General features: G+C 41.8%; 1 protein-coding gene and 1 pseudogene across 6 annotated transcripts in view; both read left to right on the top strand.

Annotated features, from left to right (window-relative positions):
- LOC110078403 (protein diaphanous homolog 3) overlaps positions 1–26,754 on the top strand; it is a 355,467-nt gene that overhangs the window by 227,875 nt on the left and 100,838 nt on the right. For 5 of the 6 annotated variants that reach the window (XM_078390739.1, XM_078390740.1, XM_078390743.1 and 2 more), the window contains one exon: positions 24,240–24,372. In XM_078390739.1, the coding sequence (XP_078246865.1) occupies positions 24,240–24,372 (133 nt within the window). Of the gene's footprint in view, positions 1–24,239; positions 24,373–26,754 lie in introns of those variants that run through there. The other variant, XR_013543712.1, reaches the window with a different exon arrangement.
- LOC140706166 (U1 spliceosomal RNA) lies at positions 7,160–7,314 on the top strand (annotated as a pseudogene).

The raw sequence follows: 26,754 nt of genomic DNA, 5'->3' as shown, positions 1-26,754 counted from the left end.
CCAGGGTACACCCAAGCCACTTTTTTTTTAACTCACCAGTTCACGTTACTTGGTAGTTGTCTACAGTGCTCTCACTCCCATCTGAAATCCTGCTGTGCTGCCTCCTCCTCCCCCACATTCCACTTCAGCCCATCATCTCCATAAGTTAGAGCTCAGAATAAGCTATTTATGGGGCCAGTATATCAATACAAGGACATGGTGGCACTAAGGGTTAAACCGCAGAAGCCTCTGTGCTGCAAGGTCAGAAGATTAGCAGTCGTAAGAGCAAATCCACGCGACGAAGTGAACTCCCATCGCTTGTCCCAGCACCTGCCAAACTAGCAGTTTGAAAGCATGCAAAAATGGGAGTAGAGGAATAGGTACCAATATGGTGGGAAGGTAACAGCTTTCTGTGTCTAAGTCACGCTGGCCACGTTACCACGGAAACTGTCTATGGACAAATGCTGGCTCTATAACTTGGAAATGGGGATGAGCACCGCCCCCTAGAGTCGAACACGACTGGACTAAATGTCAAGGGGAACCTTTACCTTTACTTGTTGTAACGAACACGGGTTCGAAAACACACGTGTAAGCTTGGACAGAGAGCAATCAGGAGTTTGCACATGCTAAAATGGGCTGAAGAGTCCAAATTCAGCCAGCCATGCTACAACACTCCTTCTCGCAGGTCTGCCCACATAAGAACACCCTGGTACTCTCAGATATTATTGTGAAAAGGTCAAGTGGGCTTTGTAGTCCTTAGACTTAACTTGCACCACTGACAGGACTCTAAGTAAGCTAGGCCGAGGCAGCACTCTCAGATGACCCTATGGCAAGTGTACTGTTCAGGAAACCAAATGAGTTTTATAATCTTTATTTTATTAAAGAAAAAGCATGTTACTAAGTATCAGAGCCAAATTAAACCAAAACAAATAATCTAGCATTGTGCTGTTTAGTTACAAAGATGTAGTGAGGCAAAGAAAACATGAAAAATATAAAAGAGTTCAAAAACCTTATTAAAAATACAAAAAGACATTAAAAAGAATCAAAACAGTTCCAATCCAGGAAATCATTAGTAAAAAAACAAGTTAATCCAAGTTGGTTATAAAAAGGCTATAGTCCTCAGTGATCCTATAGAATAAAAACCCCTAAACAAAAGTAAAAATCCATTATATGTCCCATAGTCCTTAGAAAAGAAAAATCCAGTAAATATACCATAGTCCTTACAAAATTACAAGAGCATAGTCCACATGGAGTATTCCAAGAAAAGAAGTCCATAAAGAATATTCCATAGAACAGTCCATAGAAAATAGTCCATGCATAGTCCTTAGGAAAAATCCCATAAGTCCAAAAGTAATCCAACAAAGCATAGAAACCAGTCCATGTAAGTAGGCCACCAAACTCTCTCTAAAGACATCAGGGTAAGTCCCAAATGGCTGAAGTGTAGGTCACGAATCACTGAAAGGTCGGTCTTGGAAAGACAATCTCCATAGGTAAAAAGTTCCTTTTTCAAGAGTAACTGGCAAGGGCCTAATGCACCTTCCCACGATGTCATCCAATCAGAGTTCGTTACTAGGCAAACAGTCCTGTTACATCACATGAATTCTTTCTCATACACAGCAGATGTTATTTGGGTTAACTGTGGTTTCTCAAAGAGTCACAACAATTCCCATCTATCTAATCACACCGAGTCCTTCTCAGGCTTTCAGAATAACATTCTGTCGGCTCGTCTGAAAAACACTTGTCAGCATAGCAAAGATACTTTATACAAAGAAACAAGATGGAACCTCTCTGGCTTATTTCTTAATTACAAAACCCATATGCCTTTAAAAGATTTTAACTCAAAAACCCATCTCATCACACTTGTATCAATACAGGGAATTCTATCTGCCTTCACAATTTCTGTGTTGTGAGAGTATTCCAGTAGAGGAGAAGACTCTCTTTCACAATGAAAGCATACCTTTTAAAGGCAAAAATTCATAAGCAATATTTGTTGTAAGCCCCATTTATACTCCTGTTATTTTGTACATGTTTTTCTTTCCCTTAAGAAAAATAAATTGTGACATGTGAGTGCTTCTCCAATTTTAGCATGTATAAGAAATAATGTTTGTTTCACAAATTGTTATAAATAACCCATTCACTTTCAGTGCTGCTGAAAATATAGTACTATTGGTAGTAATTAGGTGCAACGTGTACATAAGGATGTAAAAACAGTACTTTTGCGTGATGTTGTCATTGAAATCCAGTGAGGTTCACAGAAATGGAAGAGTCCCCCCACTCCATCCTGTGTCCCCCATCAGCTTCCCCTGGACTATTATAATGATGCTGAAGGAGTTAGGGGAGAAAGGGGGTAGAATCAAAAAATCTTCACTCTTAATGCAATAGCAGATAAGACCTCAAGGATGGATAGGCAGAGTTGCAGTTGTTTATTTTGAAATAGTCCTCCTTACTAGCTGTTATATTTCAGTTTTCTGGGTTTGAATGTTTATATCTGAAAGTAGGTGTACAAGATGGAATGGGAATTCTGTAGGTGTACCATCCACCCCACTGTTCAACAGTCTCTATTTCTGAGCCATCTGAACTGGTCTTAGACTTCCAACTTGTTGTGTTGGGGTACTCCACATCCACACAGAAGCAGCTCTGTCAAGAGTGGCTGAGAACTTCATGTCCTCCATGATGATCACGGCTCTGTCCCAAATGATATCTTGCTCTACACCTGGTTCTGTTTATTGGGGGGCGGGAATTGAACTGGGTGTGGAGGAACTCTGCAGTTCTGATTTCATGGATAGATCACTATTTGATGGGGCTTAGACTCACTGAAACTCAACAGTCTTTGCACAGGTAGGGGACAAATTAAAATTGCTTGAACAGGCTGATTGAGCTGATTAATTTTGAGATGGCTTTTGAGAAGTTTCTCGTCACCTTGGCAGGCAGTAGGTTGACCTCAGACTGGCCCCCTGCAGCTTTGCCACTTTCAGGAAAGTCAGGGAAATGGAAATTGGTTAGGGAAAGTCAGGGAAATTGGTCTGAAGTCAGGGAAAGGGAAATTGTGATTAAAATATATTCAAGCAGTGGATTTTTTACCTGCTGCTGCTAGAGCATGATCTGTTCTTGTGGCAACTGGAATACAGAAATAGTAGACGGCAAGTAAAACTGAATGGTGCCCTTTCCCAGCTCCACCTTTTTCTCAGCTCCCCCCCCCCAGCAACCAGCCTGATGTGTTTGTTGAGCTCTGTCCCTGCATGATTTCCAAAGCCTACCTGTGGCATTTGCAAAGCAAGACTAGTTAAAAGTTTAGCAAGATACAAACTTTAAAGATCTAACCTGCTAGTACTGCATTTAACTTACATATAAAGATAAGCATGTTTTTGGGTAATGCTTGTGTATGGAATAGACGTTCTGACACCTGCTAAACCCAGCACAGAGTTGCAAATGAGTTTTGCTGCTGTTGGATTTCACTGTCACCTAGCATTTTCTACTCTGCACCATGCAAAGTAGTTTTTTCAAATGTGATTGCTTGTTCCTGCTGGGCTTTACAGAGTAACAGCTCTCACCCTCTTCCCTGATTTCTCCCATGCATAAAGGTTGCAAATGAGGGTTGCCTGCTTCTCTAGATTGCAGAAATGATCTGCAGGCATTTAAACTCCACCTCCGTTCTTGCTGCTGATCTCCTCATTATGCAAAAAGTGAAAAGGAATCTTTTCCAGTTTTGGAAAGTTCCTACTTGCCAGAAAACAAATCTGCTAACATCTTGGTGTCAGGCTGGTGGTTCTGTGTACGGCTGTATCTGAAACCACATTTTGAAGATGGCTTTTAAGAGAACAGTTAATATGCAGTGGCTGGATTTCAAACTTCATCCTGACTTCGTTCCATAGCTATTACCTGTTGCTGGAGACAAATGCAAAGTTTATTGTAAAATGTGCTTCAAAAAGTTTGAACTAAGTAATATGGGAAATAGAGCTGTGGAGCCTCATGCACAAGGACCATTACTTCAGAAGAACCTGAAAACTATAGCAAGTCAGCAGTCCATCACGATATGTTTAGGTTCAAAGTTGAGTACAAATTTAGATAGTAAAACCAGAGAGGGTGAAACAGCCCCTGCGAAAAGTGGAAAACATGATCAGAGTGATGAAAATGGCAAAGAATTACCCACCACACAAACTATTGTGGCTGCCTGTGTAATCAAGGACTGTGTTAGGACAGCAGAGAACCTGTGGGGTTTGCAACTGGTGATGAAGAAGATATCATTTAACTCTTGTAACAACATCAGTGAGTTATTCAAGCGAATGTTCTCAGATAGCTCAACAGTTTCATATTGGAAAAACAAAAGCAATGTATGTTATTTCTTTTGGCTTGGCACCATATTTCTCTGATCTTTTACTGAAATAGCTGAAACTGCCAAACATTTGTTATCTATTTTGATGAAGCTTTGAATAAGGTGGTTCAAAAGGGACAGATGGATTTAGTGGTTCAGTTTTGGGATGACTACTGTCATAACATTTCCACACGGTATCTAACCAGTGTTTTTCTTCAAACTGCTACTACTGAAGAAGTTTCAAGAAGGCATGTCTTCTTTATCAGTTGCAAAATTATTACAAGTATCTATAGATGGGTCAAATGTAAATAACTTTTTTCTGAGAAAACTAAAAGAAGAAATTAAAACCAACCTCGACTGTAAAGGAGAAGGAAGAGAACTGAGTGACTTTGGAACTTGTACCCTTCCTGTCGTACATAGGTCTTTTGAAACAGGATTGCAAGCAGTGAAACGGGACCTGAATTCAGCCTTGGGCAACACGTATTATCTGTTTGAAGATTCCCCAGCTAGGAGAGCATCGTACACTGCTATGACTGGAAGCACACTATGGCCCCTGACCTTTTAGCTCCACTAGGTGTTTGGAGAATGTTAAGTGCCTTGTTTTTGACAACATCAAGAAGTACTGTATGTGGAAGAAGCAAAACTCCATCACAGTAAACCTGCAATTTGTATAAAAGCTGCAATGCAAGATCCACTCATGAAGTGCAAAATGGCTTTCATGGAAATGATACCTGGGGATTGTGAGCCATTTCTACAAAGGTTTCAAAACTCAAAAACTTTGTAGGCTAATCAAGAAGCTAATGAGTTGTTCCATAAAATCAGAAAAGCTGCAAAACGTATCTTCTGGTTCCCAGTTGTTAACAACATGAAATTGTCTGAGAACTTGCTTGACAGAAGCAAGGTTGACAGTAGCTTATCAGCATTGGATCCTACTATCATTTTATACAAGCCAAATCTTGGAATCACTAGGATACAGGCTGTTCTTGAAGCTCTACATGCAGCAAATCAGATCAATGACACAGTAGTGAAGAAAATCAAAGCAACACTACACTGCTTTAACCACAGCTGCCCATAATGAGTTCAAGGCTCAATATCAAGCATATATTGCAAAACAAAATGATGAAGTTGGAATGGATACATTTTACAGTGGTATTTTGATGTCCAACAAAAGTTTCTCATACCTGTGGACTGTTGTCAAAATGTGCCTTATCCTGTCTTACAATAATGCTTCTATTGAAAGTGGATTTTTAGTTACCGTATTTTTTGCTCCATAAGACATTAAGACGCACTTAATTTTTAGAGGAGGAACACAGGGAAAATATATTCTGAACCAAATAGTGTAATAAAATATTTAATAAACCATAACAGAATAACATTTGAACCATGTAAAGTGAACAGCAGTCAACAGTGGCATTAATATAGATAATTATCAGCCAGTGATAAGACCTATACCACTCTACCTATATTTTACATTTCCTTTCATCCACCTCCTCCCCATGCTTATAGAAATGTCTGAATGACAGATGAGATTGTTGTGCAACTCTGCCCAGCACAGCTCAAGCCTATATTACGTTAGAAATGGTTTTTCTGATTTGGCACTGCATTGAGAGGTCCCTTTTAGTTGTGTGGAGGATAAATAGTGGAATTAAACTGTTTAACAGCTGGTTTTCCTTATTTACTTTAGGTTATGCAAAAGAACAGCAACACAAAGCTTAACCTGATCCCATTCACCAGTAGTAGCACATGCTCAGCATAAGACCAAATCTCCATTTTCTGACATAATTGAACGTTTATAGCATGCAAGGCACAACAGGTTAGCCATGAACAATGTTCTTGATGAGCCAAAAAAAATTGAATACAAACTATAGTAGCTGAAATCAGGAAGCAGGTACTGTAATCCAGTTAGAAGTCAGGAGGCACAATTAGTTTCCTTGCTGCAACACCCTTTGAAAATACATTCTCTATTAGATGCCCAGAACTAGTTGAAAAGTTTGCAAGTTGAATCCAAATTTCCCATAAAAATGCATTGGAAATTAATTAATGCATTTTTATAGGGGGGGAAAGGTCAGAAACTTTAAAAAACGTAAAAGAAAGTCACTTACCAGGTACTGTAGACTGAGCCTTGCTCTTCACAGTGCCTTGGTAGACCCCAGAACAACAAAAAAGAGCCCTAAACAACTAAAAGGCAGCCGGCAGCTGGCAGCTATTTTGTGCTCTTCTCCGTGCTCTTCTCAGCTCCTTCCCCCTCCCCTCTCCCCACCTAACAGCTGATCAGGGCTGATCTGAAAGGCTTTGCAGAGAGCTTTTAAAGCAAGTACCCCTATGCACGTTTCTACACAATCAGGTTTCAACTCAAATGGAGCACCTTTTTACCCAAGCACAATTTAACCCAAAACAAACAGCTTTTAAAGTAAAACTACCAGATTTTAAAGACAAGTAGTAAATTTATCTTCCCCTCACTATTCTCAGGCCTATTAAACTTACTGGCAATTTATTTTAGAAGCTTTTGTTTGTGTCCTCTCTCTCTCTCTCTGCTTCTCCACATGTCTGGCTGGTCACATGGTCTGACTTCTCCAGAAGGTGAAGGGAAAGAGACTCCTCCTTCCTGCTTTGCTTCTCCAATAGAGAAGCCAACTGGGTGATGCAAGCAGGCAGATATGCTAATATCTGTGCACTGGAGGATTGTGGGAGGAAAATCCAGCCTCTGATGGGGGTCCTGCAGGGCACCCCAAAACACTGAAGAGCTCTCTTGGCCTCTTTTGCGACTGGGGCTGTGCAGCCCTGTTCTGAGCAGGAGGTGCAGCCGGGGGTCACCATGCCTTTGGAGGTCAAGGCACAGAAAGGGGCAGGAGGCCAGGGGCCATTCTAACTCATACATGGCAGGGGAGATGCCATTATTGCAAAAGTGGTTTTCCTAGGGTAAGGCTCATCTATTGCACTTTGGATGTGTTGAACCCTGTGATTTCCCCAAAGGTGCGAAAATCAACTGCCTAAGTGGGGGACTATGTTTGTGGGTTCCCCTTTTCTTTCTAGAATTACTCTTTTCTCTTTGGCCCTTCGCTATTTTTACTGCCTGCTACTATAGGCCTGTTAGCCTTGCTGGTTTTCCAGGTGGGCTGCAGGGAACAGATCCTGGAAACCCAGCAGTGCAGATTGGTGGGTTCTAAATAGCAAGCAGTCTCTGGTGCTAGTTCAGAGGCCTCCCAGCATGGCAGTAGGGGGTTTCTGGGTGGTGGTGGTGGTTAAACCCCTTTTTTCTGTATTCATTCCATAAGACGCACATACTTTCTCCCCCACTATTTGGGGGGGGGAGTGCGTCTTATGGAGCAAAAAATATGGTAATAAATCAATGTTAATTGAGATCTTGCATGAAGAAACGGTTGTCATGCAACATCAGATTTACAATGCTGTCTTGAACTGTGGAGGACTTGCATCTGTTGCAATTGATATGAATCTGTTGCTGTCAGTCAGGCATGCTCATGCACGCTACACAGAGCATTTGCGTTAATGCAACATGACTTATTCATTTTTTAACTTGTGATTATATTTGAATGGCGGTCTGGGAAATTGACAAAATTTGGTCAGGGAAAGTCAGGGAAATGAAAAATAAAATTTCAGTGTCAACTCTGCCTTGGTTTACTGGGTAGCTGGTGGTGATGAAGTAAGTGGGATAAAGGCTAGAGTGACAATGGTGGAAAACCAGGAATGAATCCAACCGAACAAGGTCTGATGCTCACTCTTTGTGGTGGCGGCAATCAGTTTAATGTTGGCCTCCATGCTGTTTAACATATGCATAAAACCACTGGAAGAGGTTGTCTGGGTTTTGGGGATTCATTGTCACTAAGTATGCAGATGAAACCTTATTTTATTTCTCTTTTACCATCTAAATCTTAGGAAGCTGTTCTGCTTCAAAATCAGTGACGAGTCAGTAATGGACTAGAGGAGGGTTAAAAAACTGGATTCATACAAGACAGAAGTATTCCTGATCAGTAGAAAGGCAAATGGGGGAATAGAGTTTCAGCTTATTTTAGATGGGACTCATTCCCTCTGGGAACATCCAAGGTGCTCTTGGATTCATTCCTGAATGCCCAGGTTTTTCTTTGTGGCCTCTGTGAATCACACTCTGAGTGATTCGTGCCTATGCGAAGCCTCATTGGAAGATTCTAGAGCTTCTGCTATAGCAATAAACACATAAGAATATGCCCCTCCCCACCCATATAAGTACCTTGGTGCCAAGCGTCCCCTTTCAGTTTCTTTCAACCATCGCATTGAGAGCCTCATAATTCTGCTTCTGTGAGTAAAAGAGAGTTTATTCTTGATTCCTTCCTGGTATCAGTCTTCTTTCCTTTAAACAATCAGATCAAATTCATTATCGTCAGAGATTTTTCCACCTCGCTCAGTCTCTGGTCGCAGCATACGCCCCCCTTCAATCATTGGTTTGTCTCTTCAAATTATTTTCTCCTATTCAAGGCTCCTTTGGGCCTGTTTAAGCACTGCATTGTCTGTGATAATAAAATCCCACTTTCCAACGGACATGCTAAGTGCCTTTTCTGTTTGGGAGAACAACATCAAACTCCTGTACCCATTGCAAAAATTTTAAGTGCAGAGTTCTTCTATCTCGCCTCCCAAGGCTAAAACTCTGACTTTGGGAACAATCCTTACAACCAGTTTAACTGGCCCAACCTAACCAAAGGGCCACTTTCCTAACCAAAGCAATGGAGAAAGCCGTTGCCGAATCATCGAAATAACGTCCATCGGCTACATCAGCTCATTCCGATTCTCCATCTGCATCGTCTAAGACCTTGAAGACACAGAAATCAAAGTCCTCGATACCAAAATCTTTGACATTGAAAACAACTTCTAAACATCAGAGACCTAATGAAGCTGCTCCAGCTCCAGAGCCTTCTCCTCCTAAACAAGCTAAGCCTACAGACATCCCATTGCAATCACAACTCTCTGAATCAATTTTGGTCAGATCTCCCTCAGATGATGACAGATTTCTGTCCCATCAACCCTTTTTTTTTAGTCTCCAGAATGGGATGATAGAGTCTGTAAGCAGCCCCTTATCTCCAAAGAGATTTATGGGGGTGCCGGAGACTGGGATGAGTCCGAAATCCAGACAGACCTCTGACTGCTGAGCAGAGCCACTTAGGTCTCAGCTAGGTCCTGTCTAAACTTCTTCCTCAAAAGCCAATCTCCTTTATTAAGAAAGCAACACACACAGACAAATCACAGAGTCAACCTATTAACATGCTCTCCTCCCAGTCCACAACCTTCTATTCCTTCCAGCAATCCTTCGGTTATTCCATCGCCTGAGGATTCCCATCCCAAACAGCATGACACCATTCCATATTCGATGCCCTCGGATCGCCCACCAATCCCTAACCAGAACTGTCAACATCAACAATCTCGATAGCTCTTTTCATCATATGTGGTTCAAACCTATGCTCAGCACGCACATCAAGTTGCAATTTGCCCCGACCAGTGTTCTGCTCGACAAACTGCGCCGACTAGTCGACCAGGTGTTTTACCTGGTTCAATAATACCATCCAGCAGTCAGCCTACTTCTCAACAACCATCGGTGTTGAAATGGCCACATCACTGAGAGGTTGCTATACCCCACTTGATATAGAAAAAACCTTGAATGGTCAAGCAAATTTCATCCACATTTGAGGCTTTTGCAGCCCCAACCTCCCAATATTTTTCTACTATAGTAGATGGCGAAAACCATTCTTCATGCCTGCGTCATTTTATTTTACTGCTATGCCATCGCATCAGCAACCAACGTTTCGACACAGGCTCTGATATTGACAATCCTCTATATTCATCCTGGTCCATGGACACACGCTCCATTCCATTACCTCAACACAGTTCCCGTCCTCCAGTAAATCCAAGTCATCGACCCCAGCATTGTTACGACACCAGGCTTGACACCGAGGTCCATCCCTACCAATTAAGGTCCATCGACACTCGATCGCCATCTTTCGATGTTGATGATCCTTGACATTGACACATGTCCATGGACATGCCACCTCCATTTGTTCAATTCATAACTAGCAATACTATGAAACTCAGCTTCTCGACACCGAAGTTGATCGACAGTCCGTTGACTCCAGACGTGACCTTGATGGCTCTGACCATGGATCTCGGCCTCAGACTCCATTGGTATTACTTACCTCTCCAGAGTCGGACATTGTCGATACCGACCCGCCATCACTGGCAGAGGATTTCCAGACCTATGCCCAACTTACGATTCGCATGGCTAAATCCTTTGATCTGCAAATCCATTGAACATCGACAGAACCAGCCGATCATCTATATGAGCCGATCTCTAAAAATGCAACCACTCCAGCACACATATTGATGTTGCCATCTCTCCTTAGTACTGCACAGAGATCCTTGACAAAACCAGCTTCCTCCCATACCATGTCTAAATGGATTGATAACCTCTGTAGAATCCATGACCCAGGAGCCATTTTCTTCCAGAAACAACCAGCTCCAAATCCCTATATTTGTTGAAGCCTCTCAATCGAGTTCTCGACACCGACAATCTCTCATACCACCAAATAAAGACAGCCATTCCCCTCCCCCGTGATCAACATGCTCCCCCCCCAGTTCACCACCTCTTCAGGGAGATTTTGACACCTGGAGTGTCAAACAGGTCAGAATTCAGCCCAGGGGACAGAGCTCTGTCCTCCTCCTACTGTCACGTCACGGCGTCAATGCAATATGAACTGATTTCTAATGAACCTCTATTTTTGTAATAAAAAATTATAAAAATCTTTACAGAGGTCTGGTCTCTTGAACAGCAGGGTCTGGCTAAATCCAGAATGGCTAAATCCCTACAACTACATGTCAAAAAACCTCCATCACCTGAGGCACATCTAATTTTCAATGACATTAATCACGAAAGGACACCTCCACTTAGTCTTACTTTTATTCCATCGATGCTCAAACTAATCAAGGAAGCATGGGACAAGGCACCATCTGCACTACAAATCTCAAGACGGACTGAAAACCTGTACAAGATGCATGGAACAGACACCAAGTTTTTGGCCAAACATCCTACTCCCAATTTCAGTCCAAAGCCAGAAAGTCTTCAGTGGCCCCCACTATAAGGAGGGTTGGAAAATTGACATCATCGGTAGAAGAATTTATTTGCTCCAAAACATTTCACTTAAGAGTTGCCAACTATCAAGTGGTGATGGGTGCTTATCAGCGCCGACTTTGGAACAAAATTCTCCCGATATTAGAATCCGCACCTAAATCGATCAAAACTGAACTGATTAATGCCCATACCAAGGCCACCTTGCTGGCAAAACTACAAAGGATTGCAGCTAGACATGCAGCTGACATGGCATCAAAAACCCTAGCATCCTCGATAGTGTTGCATTGACACGCCTGGCTTAGATCCACCAGACTGTCTGAGGATGCCAAGTCAATGATAGAAGACCTTCCCTTCGACGGCACCGGTCTCTTTAATCAGAAAACAGTTGAGACTATGGAAAACCTTTATAAATTATGGAAAATGGCAAGATCATGCCCCAACCAACAATCCTTTTGATACCAACTACCTCAATAGAGACAGACTCAATTCTATCCACAATCATTTGAAGAACAACCATATCAGAGATTCCAGCCATATCGACAATTCAGATCACAACCAGTTGACAGATCCTTAGAAGGTCCACCACCATTGACATCATCCTTTCGGAATCAAAATCAGTCCCATCGACGCCAGCCTTTTCGAAAATCCCAGATAAAGGGGAGAATGGTTTGTTGTGATTGGTCTACAGGACACTTCTATATTTCGATCCATCCATCTCATCAAATATTTCTCAGATTTCAATTCAATATCATGTACCAATTCTGTTCCCTACCATTGGACTTTCCATGACGCCGAGGAGTTTCACGAAGTGCATGGCACCAATCGCAGTGCATCTCCGCCTTCAGGGCATAGACATCTATCCATACCTGGCTGATAGTTGCGACGTCGTACCAAAACACCATGAGAGCTACAACCATCACGCTCAACACACTTCAGAACCTCAGACTCAAAGTAAACTATACAAATCTCATCTCGAACCAGCACACTCACCTACATCGGAGCCCTCTTCGACTCCATGCAATCCAGGGCCTTCATTCCCCCGGAACGAGTTATAAGGTTAAAGAAGGAAATTTGCCCCTTTCAATCTGACCTTCCATTCCAGCCCATCATGTTCAACACCTCCTCGGGCTCATGGCATCCACAACATCGGTATTCCAGCATGCCTTTCTCAAAATGAGGTCACTCCAATCATAGTGCCTGCCACTATTCAACCTGGTGATAGATCACCCATCCATGAAATTGACTGTGACAGCAGAGTTAACCAGTCAACTCACTTGGTGGACATTGACGTCAAACCTCCGTGTCAGATGACCATTCCTGCTCTTCCATCCGATGGTGCAGGTCACCACCGACTCCAGCCCATCCAGCTGGGGAACACATTGTCTTCATCACAAAATTCATGGCCTATGGGCAAGATCAGAACAATCACTTCACATCAACCATCTGGAGCTCTTAGCAATCATCAGAACTTTCCATGCCTTTCTTCTAATAACCGAGCACGGATTGAGCACAAATACTATAAACTCAGCTTCTATATGCAAGTAAGTGGAGAGCCTTCTTTAATTATATGGAAATAAATAACTTACCTGCAATACCTGTTTCCTTGAAGACACTACTTACCTGCTTACTCCATCTCTTTGAATTTGGACTCTCTCATTCCACTTTGAAAGCCCATATATATGCCATTGTTGCCTATCAACCAGATAACTCCACATCAGCAAAAGTTTTATCTCAACCTACAGTTAAAAAATTCCTCAAAGGACTCAATAACCTCCATCCACCATGTCAACGTATTATACCCCAATGGTCACTATAAATTGTTCTTAATGATCTCATGCGCCCAGCATTCGCACCAATGGCCTCTTCAAATCTTAGGTTGCTTTCTCTAAAGACATCTTTTCTGGTGGCTATACAGTGAGGTCTCGACTTACAAACAGTTCTACATACAAACTTTTCGACTTACGAACCCACCCGATAGGGAAATAACAACTTGACATATGAACTTCCCTCGAGTTACAAACAGGAAAAAAGTGCCCCCTCCCTCCCCTTAGAGGCTTCTGGAGGGGGAAAAAGGGTCAGAAACTTAAAAATAAATAAAAGAAAGTCACTTACCAGGCCTTGGTAGCCCCTGTACTGCAGGAAAAAGAGCAGGAAACAGCTAAAAGCCGGCACCGAGCAGGGAGCCTGGCAGCCATTTTGTGCTTTTCTCTGCCCCCTCCTCTCCCCACCTAACAACTGATCGGCTGGCTCTGAAGAGGCTTGGGGAGGCTTGCTCAGCACCTAAAAAGCCTGCCTGTGTGTCTTTGTGCTGAAAAAATCAGCAGAACATGCTTTAAAACATGCGTTAAAATTGGCTTCGTTGAAAAAAAAATTCAAAAATGCTTTTAAAACTGTTTCCTGCCTCGCCCTCCTTTCCTGAACTTTTATTGGCCTAAGAAAAAAAGAAAAAATATCCCCCTCTAGTGGCAGAAGGCGGAATAGCAGCTTCCCATTAGTTTCCCATTAGTTTCCCATTAGTTTCTATGGACGTAAAAGAGCAGATACGGATTAAATGATTTTCAATGCATTCCTATGGGAAATGCAGATTCGACCTACGAACTTTTCGACCTACGAACCGCCTTCCAATACGGATTAAGTTCATAAGTCGAGACCCCACTGTAACATCTGCTAAAAGAGTCTGTGAGCTTGCTGCTCCTTGTTCTGATCCATTCTTTATCCAGTTTCATCCAGACAACATGACTTTGTATTTTGATGTCTCCTTTCTGCCCAAGATTGTATCAGAATTTCATCTAAATCACCCAATTATATTACCATCATTTTCCCATGACCATCAATCTTAGAACACCTGCTCCACAGGCTAGACGTAAGATGCTTTGTTGCATTTTATATTGACAGAACTAAGGCTTTCAGGAAAACTAACAGATTTTTCATATGTTTCCATGGTCCTTACAAGGGAGGCCCAGCATCATCACAATCCATTTCCAGATATTTGCCGGCGTATAAGATGACTTTTTTGCCCTGAAAAACATGCCTCCAAGTGGGGGTCATCTTATACGCGGGGTGCACTTCAAAATTCAAAAACAACACACACGCACTCACATACACACACAGATACACACACCCACACACAAACAAGGGGCTTCGGCACCCCCACGGACCAGCCTTCTTGATTATTGCTCACTTAACGATGCTTGCGCTATGGCGCAGCAGCAAAACCACGGCACTGCAGCAAGAAGTCAGGCCAGCAAGTCTTTCTTTAAAGAAGGAAAAAAGGCTACTCCTTAAAAGCAAACCCCCCAATGAAAGCCAATTATAGCTACCTGACCCACTTAAACAACCAGTCAAACCCAGAAGGACAGCCGATGCTATACTTCTTCCAGCAAACCCTCGTTCTCTCCCAGCGAAGTCACTTATCTGGTAGTAAGACCGAGTAGACTTGGTAGCCTCAGAACAGCTGGACTCTAGTGCCGAACAGCTGACTGTCGGTAACCAGCAGAGAGGCGGCAGCCATTTTGAGATGCAACCACATGGCTGCTGCCTCTCAAAATGGCTGCTGCCTCTCTGCTGGTTACCGACAGTCAGCTGTTCTGCACCAATGCTGTCCTTCTTCCAGCAAACCCTCGCTTTCTCCCAGCGAAAGGAACCAAAAGCGGCAAAACGAACTCTCCCCATGATGCAGCCAAAGCAGTATCACACATGCGGAAGAGGGGGTAATCTTATACAGTGAATATATAAAAAACTCTACATTTTGAGTGGAAATGTTGGGGGCCATCTTATACGCCCAGTCGTATTATACGCCAGCAAATACGGTAGTCCAAACTATTTCTCTGACATATGAACTATCAGGCAAACCACCTCCTGATCATTTGAATGCACATTCCAATAGAGCGGTGTCAATATCTACTGCCTCCCAGCGTGGAACTGAGATTCCTAACATCAGTTGTGCTGCAACATGGTCTACCCCATTCACCTTTGTCAGGCATTACCACCTAGATGTGAGAGCACACAATGATGCTGGATTTGGCAGATTTGTATTGGCATCCTTCCTACCGTGATATCCCACCATCCGGTACATGAAGCTTGTGAGTCACCAATTTGTGTGCATTCACAGATGCTACAAAGAAGAAAAAGAAGGTACCTACCTATAATTATAGTTCTTCTAGTGGTCCTCTATGAATTTACACATTCCACCCATCCTCCCCTTTGTCCATCGTGGATTATATAAAATGATTCTTCTGCCCGGCGGACAAATTCTAGGAACTGAGGGGAATCTTAGGTGGGCAGAGCATGTGCTCCTCAGGGGAACATCCCACAAACTTTTAAGCTCTAAAATCTTCCAAGACATTCAGTGCAGGCGCAGAACAACCCATTTGTGTGAATTCACAGAGGACCTCTAGAAAAACGATGGTTATAGGTAGGTCACTTCTTTACTTCAAACCTCCACTGCCTTGTGACTATATCCACTGATGGAGTTAACCTTGAGGCAAAATCAGGAGCCAGAGTCCATTCATGCCATTCTGGCAACTCCTGCAATGTTGCTGGAACCAGTTGTATTGGCTCTTGCCTTTCCATTGGGCTATTTCAGTGATGTGGGGAGGGGGGATTCGCTGCTTGGGTAACAGCCTATCCTACATATTATTTTACCCAGGCTTCATGCTCCAGAGAGGACACTCGAGATTTGCATACAGTGTCAAAATAACACAGGAAGTAGCAGTTACCGGTTATAAGTCTTTGCTCAATTGGTGCAGAGAATTATGCCAGGGGCTGCTTCTGATGGTGGGAGAGGGCATTGCACCTCACTAGGTAGCTACCACCTGCCTTAAGCTGGGCAGCCCTCAGCCATTAATGTGCTGTCTTGTCACAGTCTGTTAACCTCACAGGCTGCATGGGATTTAGGATGAAAGCCGACAAGCAGATCAATAACTGCACCATGCAACAATCATAAGAAAACTTCTGCCCTAAAGTTGGGCACCTGAAATGTTCAGACAATGACCCCTGGCTTTTCTGAGGACCTGCAGGAAATAGACAACGTGCGCAAGACAGCTGTCATCAACATGGAACTGAGTAGGCTGCAAATGGACATTGTTGCCCTGCAAGAGACGAGATTGCCAGACATGAGATCTGTCAAAGAAAAAATAATCTTATTCTTCTGGCAGGGAAAACCATTTCATGACACCAGGGAATATGGTGTTGGCTTTATGGTCAGAAACACTCTGCTGAGATCCATTGTTCCACCTACTGTGCGGGGTGAAAGAATCCTGTCTCTCTGGCTGCACTCATCAGCAGGACCGGTCACACTCATTAGTGCATATGCACCAACACTGTCGTCTACAGAAGTCAAAGCTAAATTCTATGACGATCTGGCAGCTACTATCAAAAAATCCCTGAGAGATAGCTGCTGTTCTTTCTTGGAGACTTTAACACTAGAGTTGGTGCTGATCACAGTTCTTGGCCCACTTGTCTAGGCTGTTTTGGCATTGGGAAGATGAATGAAAATGGCCAACACTTGCTGGAGTTTTGCTGTTATTATGCTCTTTGTGTTAGCAACATGTTCCTTAATATGAAGCTTCAACACAGTTTCCTGGGGACATCAAAGATCGAAGAACTGGCATCAGCTCGATCTGATCCTCACTAGGTGCTCTAGCCTTCCTAGTATTACGATTAGACACAGTTATCAGGGTGTTGATTGCGATACTGATGACTCCCTGGTATGTAGTGGAGTAAAACTGTGAACAAAGATATTGTATCACATGAAAAAGGAAGGAAAACCATGTATTGACATCAGGAAGTCTCACAATCAAAGAAAACTGGAGGAATTTGCTGTCATAAAAGTGAGCTTCCTAAGAAACTGCTTTTACACGGAACAGAGAGGGGTCCAGGATGATCAATTCCTACTCGGGTAAAACCGGGTCCTTTAATTTTACCCTAGGCAACTTTTCCAGCCTTTCTCCCAAGTCTGCTCCGATTTTTAAATAAAAAACTTCCAGTCATTCTAGAAGATTTACTCCTCTTTAACTTATATGTAGGACCCTAAATTGGTAGCATGCACGTGGCCTGATTAAATAAATCAATTTTAAAGTAGCCAATTAACTAGAGTAGCTTGACGGTCTATTCAAGAAGCCAACGTTCAGACAAACAGCCTTTTTATATTTTATTAAAAAGATAGAGATTAATTTGAAACACATTTAGATAAGCCAATCTTTACACAAATAATCATTTCCAAATTACCCCAGCCATTACCAACAAACATTTCCTCTATAAAAACGAAAATATTAACCAATCTAACTACATTTCTAAATAGGATTTTATCTTACAGTTAATTAGAAAAATAAGAGTCCTTTAGTAGCTTTTTTTCTCTGCTGAAATTCATGCTGCGTTCCGGCAGTCGTCCAGGCTGTGTCTCCGTCCATCTCCTTTCTCTCTTCTCCCATCTTTCTTAAATTAACAAGTTATGTCCTTGTCCGACGGAGTTTAGATAAGATAAAGGTCATCTTGCCCTTCTTGACCTTTTTTCTTCTGCTGAAGAAGAACTGACCTTGTACTGTACATTTTTTCTCTGAACACAATTAGCACCTGGACACAAGCGGATTTCTAGCTTTTTCGTTGCTGCTCTGAAATAAATCCTATGATATACAACTCTATTCTATTTTCATAATCAAATTCATGACACGCCCCCCCTTAAAGATACAAAATATAGAACAATTAAGGTTCTTATTTTGATACTAACTTAACATTTGATTATGAAAGGTTAACAAGACTATATGTGAACTTACAATTATCTTAACACTCAGTTACATCATCAGCGTACATTCATGAAAGACTATCTGCCACAATGTTTAATTTTCCTGGAATATGTTGTACTTCAAAATCAGAGTCTTGCAGGGCTAGACTCCATCTTAGCAATCTTTGGTTGATTAATGACTTGCGTTTCTTCTGGTATTTCTTCTGGTATTTCTAGTGGTGTTGCACTGAGAGAATTCACTTTAGGGGTTGTTGGCTTGAACTTCCGTGGAGTGGGCATGGGTGCCTGCTGGAATCTCCGTGGTGCAGGTACCAGTGTTTTGCCAACTGGCTTCCCGTCTTGGTTAGCTGATACGGACAGTCTTGGACAATCCTTCTTTAAATGGGCTCCTCCGCATTGGAAACAAGTCAGGGGTGACCTAGTCTGGCTAGGGCCCATGCTTCTGCGTTCCCCAGCTAAGGACCGTCTCGATTCTGGAACCACTGTCTTCTTAGCTTCATATAGGCTCTGCCTCCTAGGCACTTCTGGAATAGGCCTAACTCCGGGAGTAGGTTCACTCTTCTGAAAGGAAATTATTTCATCCGTCTTGAGAGCCAGTGTTTGTAGATCCGTACAATTTTTCTCCAATAAACTACTTTTCAGCTCTGGTGGAACCAAATTTAGAAAATGTTCCATGTACAGTAGCATTCTTAAACCCTTGAATGTGTTGACTTTGGCAGCCTCTAACCAATGGTCACCTAACATCTCAATCTGATCTGCTAGAGCAGAATAACTCATTTGAGGGGTTTTCCTTAATTTTCTAAATTGTTGCCGTAGCAATTCCGGTGTAAAACCTCCTCTTTGGTAAACTAGGAGTTTAAACTGTTCCCAAGTTAAGTTTTGATTGGAAACTCTGGCTAAAAGAGTGGCTAACTCCCCAGAAACTTGAGACCTCAAGACTTTTAAATACAAATGTGTTGGCACATTCAAATCAGCACACGAAAGTTCAAAAAGTGATAAAAATGAAAATAAGTCATCTCCCTCCTGGAAATATGGTAAGTTTCTTCTGTCAATATTAGCTACATAGTCTCTGGTCTGCTGTTCCTCTGCAATCTTCCTCTGTAAAATCTGCAGTTTCATCTCATGATATTTCTTTGCTTGGAGCTCACTGGCTGTATGTACATTCACCCATTGTGTCTGGCTCTCCATGAAGTTTGCCATCATCAGGGTAAGCTGCTCTTGCAACCTGAAACTTATGTCCTTTTGTTCTGCGGGACTGTTGCTGGCTTCTGCCTCTGCTGCTCCTGCTGTTCCCCTCTGGGCGCTTATTTCTTCTCTTAGCAGGTCCTTCTGAGTTGGAACTTGTTCCGCCCCAGTGTACTGCTGTGCCCTTCTCGGCCTTACTTGAGGTTTAAATACTTCTGGATTTCCTGACATCAGCCTTTGGGCATCTTCTTCTGTAAATTTTGTAATTGCACTTCTCATATGGAATTCCTTGGGTATTTGTAAAGAACTACTAGTAGTTCTTGGTCTGGCTCCACTCTGCAGTAGAGTACTGTGCTCCATTGCTTCCAAAATCTCTTTATCCACACTTAATTCAGACAGTGAAAAACGCCTACTAAAAGCCATATTTTTTTCTGCTCTCTCCCTGCAGCCTTAGCCGAAGCACTTATCTCTGGGAGAAGCTATAAAACAATAAAACTGTCAGCTTGACAGATACTACTTTTTCCTCCAGGAATCTGTCCATTAGGTTCTGGCTTATGGCAGGAAATTTTTCCTTTTAAAACTATATTTTTAATTATTTTTAATTTCTTTTACTATCCTGGTTGGCTCCTTATAGACTCATGCTACTTCAACAACCAAAAACAATTTTTGCCACTCTGTCACCTTGATGACTCGAGCTGGCACTTTTTCACAGCAAAATGCCTCTTCCCACAGAACACTTAAACCACTGGCAGAATCTCTCCTTGCATCACTTAGCTTGAGCCTTTGCATAGGAGTTTTTCCCCAGTCAAAACAATTACTAACTTTCCCTGCTTCGGTCTGAACCTCACACCAGGGAAGTTTCTCTGGTCATTTATTTAGCAGCGTGTATCTGCCTGCTCACACGTCTGCCTCCATAAAACAATTACCAGCGCTATTTAGCCCTTGAGCAAAGCGCGTTTATGATCCCATCTGCTACCATGCTGTAAAAACGGCACGTGAATTATATCCCACCGCTGCCACCATGTCATAAAAGCGAGCTTCCTAAGAAACTGCTTTTACACGGAACAGAGAGGGGTCCAGGATGATCAATTCCTACTCGGGTAAAACTGGGTCCTTTAATTTTACCCTAGGCAACTTTTCCAGCCTTTCTCCCAAGTCTGCTCCGATTTTTAAATAAAAAACTTCTAGTCATTCTAGAAGATTTACTCCTCTTTAACTTATATGTAGGACCCTAAATTGGTAGCATGCACGTGGCCTGATTAAATAAATCAATTTTAAAGTAGCCAATTAACTAGAGTAGCTTGACGGTCTATTCAAGAAGCCAACGTTCAGACAAACAGCCTTTTTATATTTTATTAAAAAGATAGAGATTAATTTGAAACACATTTAGATAAGCCAATCTTTACACAAATAATCATTTCCAAATTACCCCAGCCATTACCAACAAACATTTCCTCTATAAAAACGAAAATATTAACCAATCTAACTACATTTCTAAATAGGATTTTATCTTACGGTTAATTAGAAAAATAAGAGTCCTTTAGTAGCTTTTTTTCTCTGCTGAAATTCATGCTACGTTCCGGCAGTCGTCCAGGCTGTGTCTCCGTCCATCTCCTCTTCTTTCTCTCTTCTCCCATCTTTCTTAAATTAACAAGTTATGTCCTTGTCCGACGGAGTTTAGATAAGATAAAGGTCATCTTGCCCTTCTTGACTTTTTTTTCTTCTGCTGAAGAAGAACTGACCTTGTACATTTTTTCTCTCTAATTAGCACCTGGACACAAGCGGATTTCTAGCTTTTTCGTTGCTGCTCTGAAATAAATCCTATGATATACAACTCTATTCTATTTTCATAATCAAATTCATGACATTTGCCCAAGAGCTTGAGGAAACCGTTCCAGGCTCGGGTTATGCAAATGCACCTGAATGATGAGAACATTTCAGGAATGCTGTTTATAACACCGCCTTGTCCACATTTGGCAAGAAGACCAAAAAGACAGCTGGTTCAAAGCCCATTCGGAGGAGTTTATGTCAGCCATCGAGGAAAAGAGAGCTTTAGCAGCATACAAAGCCTGTCCTAGTGAGTACAACTTGCAGCTCTTCGAGTTGCTCATAGCAGGGTCCAACAGGCTGCCAGGAGATGTTCCAACAATTATTGGCTTCAGCTCTGCTGTCAGATACAGATAGTAGCAGACACAGGCAACATCAAGGGAATGTATGATGGTATCAAGCAGGCTTTAGGTCCAAAACAGAAGAAATCTGCTCCTTTAAAGTCAGCTACAGGTTTGATCATCCAGGACTGAATACAGCAAATAGAATGCTGGGTGCAGCACTACTCTCAGCTACATTCCAGAGAGAATGTAGTAACCAAAGAGGCATGAAATAACATTGAGTATCTGCCTGTCTTGGAAGAGTTGGACAGGAAACCAATTTTAGCAGAAATAAAATCAGCCTTGGATTCCCTCACCTCTGGCAAGGCACTTGGGAAGGATAACATCCCTGCTGAAGTGCTAAACTGCTGTAAGGAGATCATCACCACTGAGCTGTATGAAATCTTTTGTCTTTGCTGGAGGGAAAGTAGAGTACCAAAGGACATGAAGGATGCAAACATTGTCACATTGTATAAGAACAAAGCAGACAGGGGTGACTGCAATAACTGCCATGGCATCTCCCTTCTCAGCATTGTAGGGAAGCTGCTTGCCCATGTTGTGCGGATGAGACTCCAGGTGCTTGCAGACAGAGTCTATCCAGAAACATAGTGTGGATTTCAAGCTAATAGATCAACACTAACACGGTATTTTCCCTCAGAAAGTTGCAGGAGAAATGTAGGGAACAATGAGAGGCACTCTTTGTGGCCTTCATAGATCTTAAAAAGGCTTGGTTAGCAGGGACGGCCTTTTTAAAATACTTCCCAAGATTGGATGTCCACTTGGACTCCTTAACATCTTTAGGTCCTTTCATAAGGAAATGAAGGGCACTGAAGTTTTTGATGGCTCAACATCAGATCCCTTTGACATCTGAAGCGGAGTGAAACAGGGCTGTGTCCTTGAACTGACTCTGGGAACTTTTTTGTGTCATACTTAAGCACGCCTTTGGAACTGCAACAGAAGGTGTCTGTCTCCGGACTAGATCAGATGGAAAGCTCTTTAATCTCTCTAGATAGAGAGCAAAATCCAAAGTCCAGCTGAAATGCTCGTGGGACTTCCTCTTTGCCGACGATGCAAGTCTTGTTGCCCATTCTGCTAAAGACCTCCAACAACTCATGAATCGCTTTAGAAATGGCTGCCAAGACTTTGGATTAACAATCAGCCTGAAGAAAACACAAGTCATGGGCCAGAGTGTGGACTCGCCTCCCTCTATTACCATCTCCACACAAGCATTGGAGGTTGTTCATGAGTCTGTGTACCTTGGCTCAATGATCTCTGACACTCTCTCCCTAGATTTCAAGCTGGATAAATGCATTGGCAAAGCAGCTACCATGTTCTCTAGACTCACAAAAAGAGTTAGGTTCAATAAGAAGCTGACGGCATATACCAACATCTAGGTCTATAGAGTCTGTGTCCTGAGCACACTCTTGTACTGCCGTGAGTCCTGGACCCTTTGTGCACGGCAAGAGAGGAATCTGAACACGTTCCATATACATTGTCTTCGGCTCATTTTTGGTATCACCTGGCAGGACAAATTTCCAAATAGAGTAGTCCTAGAATGAGCTGGAACTTTTAGCATGTATATATTACTGAAACAGTGACATCTGCATTGGCTTGGGCATGTTGTAAGAATGGCTGACAGTCGGATATCAAAAGATCTCCTGTATGGAGAATTAGTGCAGGGAAATCGCGCAGAGGGAGACCACAGCTGCGATACAAGGATATCTGCAAGCGGGATCTAAGGCCTTAATGTAGTCATTATCTGAGCAATCTCTCAGCCTGGAGTACTTGTGAAGATTCTCAGTCATCCAGGTAATGATATCTGGAAGCTGAGTCATGGCAACTGGATTTCTTTCTTACTAGGTTGAAAAGTTTCATTACTCATCCAAGGAGCTTCTTCAGTCTGAAAAGAATTGGTAGGTGATCCCTGATATATTCTCCACGTTGGTTTCACTCCCCCCTGGTCTGAATAGGCTCTTTAGAACAACAAAGGATGAGAGATTAGGGAAAATCCCACTTCTGCAGTCCTTCTCCAACCATTGTCATGCATCGTTGATAGTCGTTAACAGTTGCCTTTCTGATGTGTGGTCTTGATCTTTCTGGTGACCCAGAGGTACTCATTTAGGATGGACAAGATAGGTTGTTTGAAGAGGGGTCAGGGAGTCCATACATGAGCATATAGAAAATCCCTCACAACAGAAAAACAACCACTTTGTTATAAGACTGACCAAGTGTAGAGCAGGCTTACTGTTAAGTGTTGCAAAGTAGATCTGTTGTTGCAGTTTTGTGGGCTGGGAAGGGTGGTCAATGTCAGTTTGCAGAAACAAACAAATAAAATTCAGGTTTTGTTTGAAGAGTGAAAAACAAACAAGAGGAGATTTGCTTTAGGCAAAGTGATGGTCTAAGAACCCTCAAGAACAGGGAACGTTTTGCCATGTAACTCCAGATAATTAGCATAAAATTTTGGAAGGCATATTCAAAGCATTTCTGCATTAGAAAAGTGCAGAACAGATGTGTTTGTTCCAGCCATTTCCTGGCTTTTTGAATTATGAGTACAGAAACACAGTATATCATATAATTAGGAGGTTTTTTGAATAACTGAATATACATAGCTAAATAGATGGAGGCATTTAAATATGTTCAAGGTATGAGTGCAAAACTGCTATTGTAAAGATCATCAAGTAGTCCTTACACCAAGAATCTCTCAACTACCATGATTTTTGTCTAAGCTTTAATAGTGTGTGTTGATGTAGCTTTTTTTCCCCTCAGCAAGTGGCAAAGGATAATAAAAGAAGAAAAGAAGTAGAAGAAAAGCAGAAGCATGCCATAATTGCTAGAGAAAAGGCAGAAAAGGAAATACTAGCAAGACAACAAAAGAAGCATTTGTTAGAAATGAAAACAGGTAATATGGATTGCAAAAGGATGCTTTTCAAAGTTGTCTAGAAAAGTTATGTTTAAAGTCTTAAAGGGTTCTTATAGACATAACTGGTTGTTCACTTAAACTTCATAAAGAGGCATCAATCAAACTTCATGATTTCTGTGAATTATCTGTCTGATGCAAAGGGAAGGGTAATGTGAAATAAAAACTTCATTGCTTTGCAGGTTCACTGCAGTTAATCTTTTTGGTGTTAACTGCTTCGTTTCTAACTTGATATTTTTGTTGTTTTCAAACTGTAGCATCATATTCTTTTGGTCTTTTTGTTGCTGATCTGATGACAGGATATGCATGAATGCTGTACGTCAGCATGCATCTGTATTCCTTCCAATTTATTCAAGCAAGGGAAGAAATCACATTAAACCACATCCTCCCATTACTTCCAAGATGAGAAATATGCTTAATGGCTTCCAGATATTAGATGACTTATGAATTCTGGCCTCTTCAGAAACTACTAATCAACTTCCTGGTTTGTATACAACCAGCTACGATTTTTGGTTGCTTCCTGATTGTTGCATGAAATGAGGAGCAAACTGGCAGAAAAGGGGTGGTACACAATACTCATTCAACTCCTGTCTTAGCTGGAAGTTGAGTCGTGGCAACTGGACTTCTTTCTTATTAGGCTGAAACATTTTGTAACTCATACAAATAGCTTCTTCAGTCTGAGGAGAGTTGGTAGAAGATCCCTGATATATCCTCCATGTTGGTTTCACTTCCTCCTGGTCTGAATCTGCTGGTTAAATTGACAAATGACTGGGGGTGAGTGAAAATCCAACTTCTGCAGTCCTTCTCCACCCACTGCCATGTGTCATTAATGGTTGTTACCTGTGGTCTTTCTGGTAAGTGTGGTCCTAATCTTCCTGGAGATGGATGAAAGGGCAGCATGATAAATAGACAGAGTGTGTCTACAGCCTCCACTCCTCTTGAGTGAGGGATTTTCTATATTATTATTATTAGTTTTATTTGTATGCCACATTTCTCCCAACAAGGGTCCCAAGCATTAACATTCACATAATTAAAAACACAGTACAGTGGTACCTCAACTTATGACCATAATCCGTTCCAGAAGATGGACATAAATCGAAATGGTTGTAAGTCGAAGTGCAATTTCCCATTGAAATGCATTGGAACATGATTAATCCATTCCAGAAGAAAAAAATACCAAAAATAAAAAAAAATAAAACACTTTAAGCCCCATAGAAATATGCTGGGGCTGCCAAAAAACCCCCCACACACACACACCAGTAATAAACAGCGGAGCAAGACCTGAAGGCGCTGGGGCTTAAAAAATAAACAATGGAGCAAGCGCCAACAGAAGGTGCTGGGGCTGCAAAAAACAAAAACAAAAAAATAAACAACAGAGCAAGCCACGAAGGTGTTGGGGCTGTAAAAATGACTAAAAATAAACAACGGAGCAAGCCCCATCGGAAGGCACTGGGGCTGCAAAAAAAATCATGGTTTCATTTGAAGGGGTTATTCTGAATCCCAAAATGATTCCCAGCCCCTGGAGCTTGCTCACTCTAGTGCTAATGTTACTAGTGTCTCTTGGTTGGTTGCAGTATGAAGGTTCCACATTTCATTTAGTTGTAACCTTGTATTTATCATTCTATCACATCATTTAATTTGGTATTTCTTTTCTGTTTTGTATAAAATGCTGCATGGTCCCAGTTTTTAGTGCAGTATTTAATAGGGACACTGTGTAGCAGTTGTATTAGCTCTAAATTGGATCACAGCAATATTTTAGTTACAAAAAGTTCTGGATCAAGTAGTATCCAGGGCACTTCATATCCCTATTGAATGTGCAGACAAGAAAAAAAAAGTCTTGTTCATCACTTGTGTGCCAGACGTACATTTTGGTTTTTAAGATTAAGAAGGTCTCCTTGGATGCATATGCTTAATTTGCAGTATAGCCCAAGGTCTGTCAACAAGAGTTTTCTTGGAAATCAAATATGAACGTCAGTGGGACCAGTGTAGTTATATAGTGGGCAATCCATACAGTATATAATCCAAGCACTCCACAAAACAACCTACAAATATGTGATCCCATTCATAAAAAGATGTCACAGTTTATCTAGAAGGGCTTCATAGTATGCTTACAAATACATGTTATTTATATAAACGTTCATGTTTCTGTTAAATAAAGAAGAAAAAGCTAAAATGTCCAAGGGATCTAACTGTTGCGAGCGCACTGAAGCCTCTATTATCTCAGGCCTCCAGGAGGTGCTCACTCTTCTACTCAGTTGCTGCCACCAATATTTCAGTTTCAATACTAATTATTCAGTGAGACATGTGTTGCTTTAAAACTTAAACTTGTTTATTTGATCAGTTATATATAATAAGTAAATCACA

Source organism: Pogona vitticeps, chromosome 3 (genome assembly GCF_051106095.1).
Source record: "Pogona vitticeps strain Pit_001003342236 chromosome 3, PviZW2.1, whole genome shotgun sequence".
Lineage (NCBI taxonomy): Eukaryota > Metazoa > Chordata > Lepidosauria > Squamata > Agamidae > Pogona > Pogona vitticeps.
Note: the sequence above shows the minus strand (reverse complement) of the source record. Positions and strands in the feature narration are given on the sequence as shown.